General features: G+C 51.4%; 2 protein-coding genes across 2 annotated transcripts; both read left to right on the top strand.

Annotated features, from left to right (window-relative positions):
* Positions 1-1,347: 1,347 nt before the first annotated feature.
* GNI_083760 (ubiquitin carboxyl-terminal hydrolase) lies at positions 1,348-3,882 on the top strand (the record flags this gene model as incomplete). The annotated part of the gene is made up of 3 exons (XM_011135787.1): positions 1,348-1,361; positions 1,475-1,726; positions 1,839-3,882. The coding sequence occupies 3 exons, from the start codon at positions 1,348-1,350 to the stop codon at positions 3,880-3,882; spliced, it is 2,310 nt and encodes a 769-aa protein (XP_011134089.1).
* A 2,522-nt stretch (positions 3,883-6,404) lies between these two features.
* GNI_083750 (hypothetical protein) lies at positions 6,405-7,712 on the top strand (the record flags this gene model as incomplete). The annotated part of the gene is made up of 1 exon (XM_011135786.1): positions 6,405-7,712. One exon carries the CDS (start codon positions 6,405-6,407, stop codon positions 7,710-7,712), a length of 1,308 nt encoding a protein of 435 aa, XP_011134088.1.
* Positions 7,713-7,939: the final 227 nt, after the last annotated feature.

Below are 7,939 nucleotides of genomic sequence, written 5' to 3'. Positions count from 1 at the left end.
GACTCCTAAGCGGACGTTTGCGTGAGCTTAGATTGCATACGCTAATTGGTTTTAGTATCGCCCCAGATTCTATACGGCGCATCGTCCCCTCTTTACCGTAAACGACGCAACTCAATAGCACATTCACCGATAGATCATGCGTGATCAGCCCCTGGTCACAGCCTCCAGCTCCTTCATATACTTGGGCTGTAATAACAACTGGTTGTAGTTAATAAGACATTATATGTCGAGCGCGGTACATACAGCTACCCAGACAGATGCTGGTATTGCCTCTGGACAGATGCTGGTAACACCCATGGATCCGGAAGCTCTTAGCATCCTGGATGATCCGGGTAGCCTCCTTCTGTAAATCTATAGTGCTATGCGTTTCGACCATTGTGCAAATTCGTTCGATTCAATTGAGTTCAATCAAATAGAATACTTTTCGAATGAAGAAAAAAATATGATGATTTATAATTCAAAAAACTTTTAGGTAAGGAGACGGTGTCTCCTCGAAAAATAATCGGCCGGGTTGAGTCTCCCGGGTATGTGCTGATACTCGGCCGAAACCAAAGGCTCGAATTCTCGCTGCGTACACTTCTAAGTCATTCCTTGGTCCGTCTTCTCTCAATAAGACCTTCCACAGCCTTAAATTACCCGTCAGAATAATCCTCCTCGCCCCCTCGTCAATGTACTCGAGAGCGGACTTATATTTCGCCAGCAGCTTGCTTGTATGCGCCTTGGATTTCCTTGTATGAAGCTAGGTTTGTGGTCGTCTGCGTGAGCGGAACGGATTCAGTCATTACAGTCTGGTCGTTACAACCATTCCAGCTTGGTCATTCGATACATCAACAAAGATCACAATCGTATTCGCAATTGCCGGTTTGACTCTCTCACTGACAATTGTGCGTAACTCTCTTGCCCACCACGTGCGGGTAAAGTATTGCCTTTTCACTGATAAGTGCTCCGAGAACTCGGGGAGAATAGGGAATTTGCTTCCCGAGTTCTCGGAGCACTTACCTGGGGAACCGGCCATTCGATGGCACGTACCCAGGTTTATCGGCGAAGATGCCGTTACGTATGAGCAATGGATAGCTGACCGGCTCTACGATGATACGATAGAACTTAGCCAGAACGCAGAACGAAGGGATCTAAAAGAACGGCGTTACGACTCCTAAGCGGAAATCTATCACAAAATGCGGAGCTGTCAGTACAAATCCGGCCACGACATGTGTGCGTTATTTCCACACGTTTTTGCCCGTGTTTCCACTGGAGTCCCTTTTCAGTATTTCCCTGCCACATTATTGTGTGATCACGCGGGTGCCGCCGTTTCAGAGTCGAGTTTTTTTAAAAGCGGAGTTGGCTAGCATGAACACAACCGAGTATGCACTTCAAGGGGGAAACACTTCAAGGAGGAAACACTTCAAGGAGGAAACACTTCAAGGGGGAAAGACTTGCACTTGTCTTCGACGGGGGGATGGCACTCTTTATGTAGGTGCTTATGGTGTCATCAAAGCCTCGAAAACTCTGTCTCTACGTACTTTCCGGAGGGTTTGGTATTCACTGAGAAGAATCTCTACGTAGAGACGGATGAGCCTTACTACACCGCCTGCGATCAGCATCTGTGTAATCTCAAGTCGAAGTGGACAGTAGTCATTACGATGAAACGAGTCGTTTTGGAAGCCGAAGAGATGTTGGAGAAGGCCCGCCAAGTCCAGAGGGAGTGGGAGCAAATCAACGACCAGACGTAGGCACAGACACGACCAAGAGTGTGCACACATGTCCGAAGTGTGTGTCCACACGTGTGCGAAGTGTGTCCACACGTTTGCGAACTGTGTGCATATGTGTTGGCATTGTAGGACGAAGATATCGTCGCCGGCGATCTACAGAAAGGTGTTGGAATATGCACTTCGGTGCACGGACGGGCGGAGTTGGGTAGTCACGCCGGAGACGGGACGACCGGAGGCGGCGGAGGACGTTTCGATCCCGGTTCGGGTGGTGGAGGCATGTCGCGAAATAGTGGGGAGCAAGCCCTTGAAGGGTGAGGTGGAGATCCTTGTTGCGGATGAGTTTACTCCGACGTTGAGTGAGATTCCTATTGCCAAATCCATAAGGAAGCATGACTTCTCCAAAAAAGTTTCCTGTGACGATTGTGGTCGGCATGAGAATCTTTGGTTGAATTTGGCAGACGGGTATGTCGGTTGTGGAAGGAAACAGTATGGCTTAGAGGGTAGTGGGTGTCAAAACGGCCTGGAGGGTGCAGCTATACGACATTGGGAGCAATGTAAGGAGAACCATGTCGGTTTAAAATTGGGAACTTTGACGTCTGTGAATGCGGAGCTCTACTCTTATTCCTTTGACACACCTGTCAATGTTCCACGACAGCTACTTGACGCCTGCTTGAAAACATTTGGTCTAGATCGAGAAATGTGGTCGGAGAATGCTCATGAAAAAAGTTTGGCTGAACTTGCGGCAGATGCGAACAAGAATCTCAGTATTTCTCAAGGATTTGGCAAAGAACAAATGGTCAATAATGAAGGTGTACTGGGCATGCAGAATCTTGGCAATACATGCTATATCTCGTGTATAGTACATTGTCTAAAACTTATCAATTTATATGAGACTAATGACCTCGTAAAAGGAGAGGATAGACGAGATGAAAGCGTTGCTTCCGCTTTGAATATATTGATCCATACTCTCTTGACCACTGAGCCGGATGTGAAGTATGCTAGGGAATATGGTCAGGTCTTTTCGAAAACTATGAAGGCTCTTAGGGACCTGGTGGGTAAGACTGTTGCGGATCCGTCAAGTTCGGATCCCTCACGCGCGGATCCGTCAAGCTCGGATGCCTCACGGGCGGATGCCTCAGGTGACTACGGGAAAGTATTTGAAGGAAGCCATTTTGATGAAACTTATCACTATGGTGCTCCTAAGCCTCTGTTTTTGAAGAGACTGATTGGTTATAAGTATCACTCATTCAATAATAACGAACAACAGGATGCTGAAGAATACTTCCAGCTTCTTGTTAATGAGCTTCCACAACAGATATTGAAATTGTTCCTTTTAGAAGGAGCGGAAAACATTTCATCATCTCCAAACCCTTTCCATTCTCCTCTTCTAGATGTCATGATATCGAGATCTTTACAAATTGAGTGCTGTCAGAATGAGGGGAAAACAATTGATTTCAATGACTTAATATTGAACTGTGATAAACAAATTTCGCATTACCCTAAATTCATGTTTGTTGTCGTTCGAAGAATGACACAGATAGATACGGATAATAGGAAGCTCAACAATCTGATTACTGGACAATTTCTGGAATACGATTTCGGTAACCTTAAGATGACTGAGGAAACCTCCGGATCTCTCAAACCGGAAAACTCAACAGGATTATCGGAACAAATTATCAACGAAGCGGCAGCCCTCGGATTTTCAGCTAATCAATGTCAGATCGCCGCTCGAAAGTTGGGTCAGCCTATCACATTAGAAGCTTTGGCCAGCTATATTCTGGATAACCCCGATATTATGTCTGATGATATAACTGAACGAATCACTATGGTTATGAGTATGGGATATAGTAAGGATCAAGCTGAGATTGCACTTAACGCTTGTAATGGTAATATAGAGGACGCTGTTAATCATTTACTGATCCATAACGGGGAGGTAGGTCAAAATTCATGCAACGATACTCCCTACACCGGAAGTACTAAGTACACCCTCATCGCCACTGTGAACCATACAGGCTCCAGCCTTCACGCGGGTCACTACTTCGTGATGAATCGATACCCTACCGGTAAATGGTACCATATCAACGATGAGTACGTTAAGACCATTGATGACGAGGACACACTAACGGACGCCATTGGGTCAGCTTATCTTTTGTTGTATAAGAGACTCGACTAAGGATCGAACAAACTCCTTACTTTCAGCCTCCCAACTTTCAGCCTCCCAACTTTCAGCCTCCCAACTGTTTCGCAGTGCTGACACTTATCTACATTACTGTTAAATAACTCTCGGCCGCCAAGTGGGCTTTAGAACTTTTTCGGAAAATGAGGGTTCGGGTACAATGCGTAGCGGGCGGGAGCGATGGCATTGCTGTCCGTATCAGCACAGATGGAATGAGATGCTTTGAAGACTTGGTTGAAGAATGCGCGAATATCTGGCGCCTTCCAGAAAGAGTAAGATTGTCTGTGTTCGGGACTCCGGTCAATAAATATATTGGATGGAATTCGTTACGGGAAAATGTATTGATTTCCATTGACACAGAACCTCCACCTGACGCAGATGAATCAACAGTTTTCACTGTGAAGTCCGGGGCACAGTCGGGACCTCGTGGAAGTGGATTGGGAAGTGGATTCGGCGAATACCTCTATGCTGAAGGATTCCCGCAGGAAACCTTTCCAAAATCACCCTATGGAGCGTATGGCATCTTTCCTTATGGAATGCACCCGTATGGGATGCATCCACTCGTGACACGTCCACCCCACTCCTCGCTGTATCCCCACATGGCGACTCATCCATGGGCACCGCTTTACGGGCCTCCCTATTCTGGCGGCGGAGCAAATCCGTCGGATCAACACGCTACGCATCCATACTCACTGTCACACCCGTGTTTCGCAACGCACACATGTTCAGCAGCACACGCGTGTTCAGCTGCACACACGTGTGCCTTAGCGCACACGTGTGCACCGCCCCGCTTCTGTGATTGCCCGAATTGTACTGCGCAACCACTTACCCATAGCACTTGTTGCGGCTGCGTCCGGATCGCCGACGGCTGCGCCAGTGCCGTGGGTAATCCCGGCCCTGTGCGCCGACGACCGAACGGCGGTGCTGCGCCCCACCGAACCGGACCCTATGAGTCAAGTGCCCGGCCAGAACCAGCGGCGGGTTCCACCCTCACAAACCCGGTTCAGACAAGCCCGAATCAAACGGCACAAGAGACCGGGGCACCGCGAGAAGGCCGGCACGAGTTGTACGGCGTAATTTCCTCGCGGGTCTCGCAGCAGGCCAGCGACCCCCAGGAAGAATTGCGCTTCCTGCTCTACACGACGGCTGCCGCTGCATTGCGCGCAGAAGCGCGCGAGTACAACGCGCACCCGGAACGGTTCGTTGCCGCCAGCCAGGCACTCGATGCCGTCGTGACCCGAAACGCCGACATCTACAGTTCCCCTCAATCAGTGACCGAATCAATCCCGCGGTCCGCCCCCCGGGCAGCCACCAACTCACCCACCGGGATAGCCTCCGGGTCCCCTCCCAAGCCACTTACCAGGCCTTCCAAGTCAACCTCGAACGTGACTCTGGTGGAAGACGGCGGTCACGATGGAGATGTGGTTACAGGGTCGTCCAGAAAGGAAAGATGTAAGCGAAAGTCATCAGAGCGAAGGTCATCAGAGCGAAGGTCATCAGAGCGAAGGTCATCAGAGCGAAGGTCATCGGAGCGAGAGTCGTGGTGCCCGTCGGAGGAGGGCGCTCCAGGCGGTATTGCGGCGACGGGTTTTGATTTGCAACGGTTCAACGCGGCACTGGGCAGCTCGCGCAAGGGCGACCGCATTGTCTTGAAAATCCGAGACGGTCGGGAAATTGCCGGACGGTTCGACAAGCTGCACGAGGCGGGTCAACTTCTTTCGCTGACCGACGAGCAGGCGAGTGTGTGTTGCACGACCGGCGACATCGTATGGGTCAAACGTAACGATGAGTACGTTTACCCGCAACGCGAACCGAGTTCCCCCAGAGTACCGAGTTCCCCCAGAGGACCGAGTTCCCCCAGAGGACCGAGTTCCCCCAACGGACCGAGCTTGGCCGGAGGACCGAGATCTGCCAAAAGAAGACGGAGTCCAGATGGCTTTGGTGGGCCCGGGAGACGGCCCTTCCTAATGCGGTCGGTGGTGGTGAATGACCCTGGGATAAACGACCGGAACAGCGACTCGTTGTCCTCCTCGAGCTCCGGGTCCGGCTCGTTGTCGCGATCGTCCACACCTTCCTCGTCCTCCTCTTCATCTTCCGCATCCTCTTCCTCTTCATCTTCCTCTTCATCTTCCTCTTCATCTTCATCTTCCGCATCCTCCTCCTGTTTGTGCGAGACGCGTGACGTGAAGATGTCTGCCTCACCTAGTGCGAAAGAACGGTTCACGAGTGGACGGCACCCGGTCCTTCGGGGCAAGGGAGGTTGCGGGCTCGAGAGTGGCTGGCGAGAAGACCGTTCCGCCTTGGATACCGCACCGGACCGATCGTCTTCGGGGTCGGAGGACTCTTCTTCGGAGGAGCATGAACTGGACTCTTCCTCGTCAGAGGTGATGGTGAACGGCAGTGGTGGCGGGCGGGAGGCCTCATTACCCGTGACGGCATCGTTGCCGGTTCCGGCATCGTTGGACACGAGTAATGTGTTCGACGCAAATAGTTTGTTTAAATCTTTCCCGACAACGAGAATGTTGCGAGGCCATCCAGTTCTGTTGGAGCAGCTGGAGATCCCCAACAGCGTATTTGAGTCCCAGGAACTGGCTAAGGTCAATGACTGGTTGCTGGCTCAGTTGGATCGGTTGAGGGCAAAGATCCGCCGAAATGTAAATTACTGGTTCAATCCCGTGAATTTGCAACATGACGCTTTCCTCAAAGCAAAACTCAAGGCCTTCACCAAGGAGCTGGAAGGTTGTAAGGAGCTGGAAGGTGGTAACGGATTACGGGAGCAATGCATCCCGCTGACCATCCTTATGAGGTTTAATAGCATACGGTACAGCACTGCGAACCCGGAGTTCATCCTCCGAGCAATAAATGCTCCCTCGGACTTCTACCGCGTCGCCAACTTCAATAAGCCGGAGGAGTTAGAACTTGACCCCAACCGCGTACTCATATACACCGTCGCCCAACCAGCTATATGTCCGGAACCCGCCATGAGGAACGAAAAGCCCATGAGTAGCGGGGAGCCCGAGCAGGCCAGCGTCCGAGGCCGCCCGAAAACGGAGTCTGACGTAAGACTTGTGCCGGCTAAAGTCAAGCTACGCGCATCCTTATCGACAGCCGGTAAACCAGCCGACCCGGTCTCCGTCTCTGTTAGTGCGCCCAGTGCAAACCCGCTTTTGGATGATGACAGTGAGACTGTATCCCTAAGAGATGGAGACCAGACCATGGCGGTGGACCCATTGAATACGGCGATGGCTGGCACGGCCACGGTTGACACGGTCACGGTTGACACGGTCACGGTTGACACGGTCACGGTTGACACGGTCACGGTTGACACGGACACTCGTCCGGCCGTGGTGGGAACGGTCGTGGTTGGTACGGGCGCAGGTGATAGCGATTCTTGTCGGGATGTCGATGGCAGCGACCATAAACCTGTGACGACCCTTCCCGCTCTGGATGCGTCTAGGTCCACACAAAATACCAGCGCTCAAGTCCAAGGTGAACCAGCCAAAGAAGATTCATTAAGCAAGGACATGGTTAACAATGTGGACAAGGACGGCGAACAGTGTGTGGAAATTTGCATGACGGTCCAGTTGGACCATCCTTCCACCCCAATCGAAACCCGAAAAGGAGACAGCGATGATAAGTCCGCAACCGAAGCCGACAGGTCCAGCGGGACAGGAAAGTCTGGTAAGACCAACGAGTCTAGTGAAGGGGGGTCTGAACGGGGGAACAGCAAGATCGAAGGGGGGGCTGGTAAGAACGGCGACTCCAAGCGGTCGGTGGGGGCAATCGGACGTTGCCCGATGGCTTCCAGCGTCATAACCATTTTGTAAGTTTCGCGATCTATTTTTAAAATGGGCTGCATCCCTCCAATCCGGAAAGACCTAAGGGAAGTGTTACATCTCCCTCTGGCCGGGTACGGCCTTCTGGTCCAGCTTGTCTGCATAGTCATCCAAGTCATCAATTTAGTGACAATATTAGACTCCAAATATGCTTGGTGGGGTCCGGACAATGACAAAGGTACTATCCATCGACCCCCCCGTCCCTACCTATCGACCCC

This window comes from Gregarina niphandrodes (assembly GCF_000223845.1).
Source record: "Gregarina niphandrodes unplaced genomic scaffold scaffold00015, whole genome shotgun sequence".
Classification (NCBI taxonomy): domain Eukaryota; phylum Apicomplexa; class Conoidasida; order Eugregarinorida; family Gregarinidae; genus Gregarina; species Gregarina niphandrodes.
The sequence above is the reverse complement of the archived record's forward strand: the minus strand, read 5'-3'. Positions and strand labels throughout refer to the sequence as shown.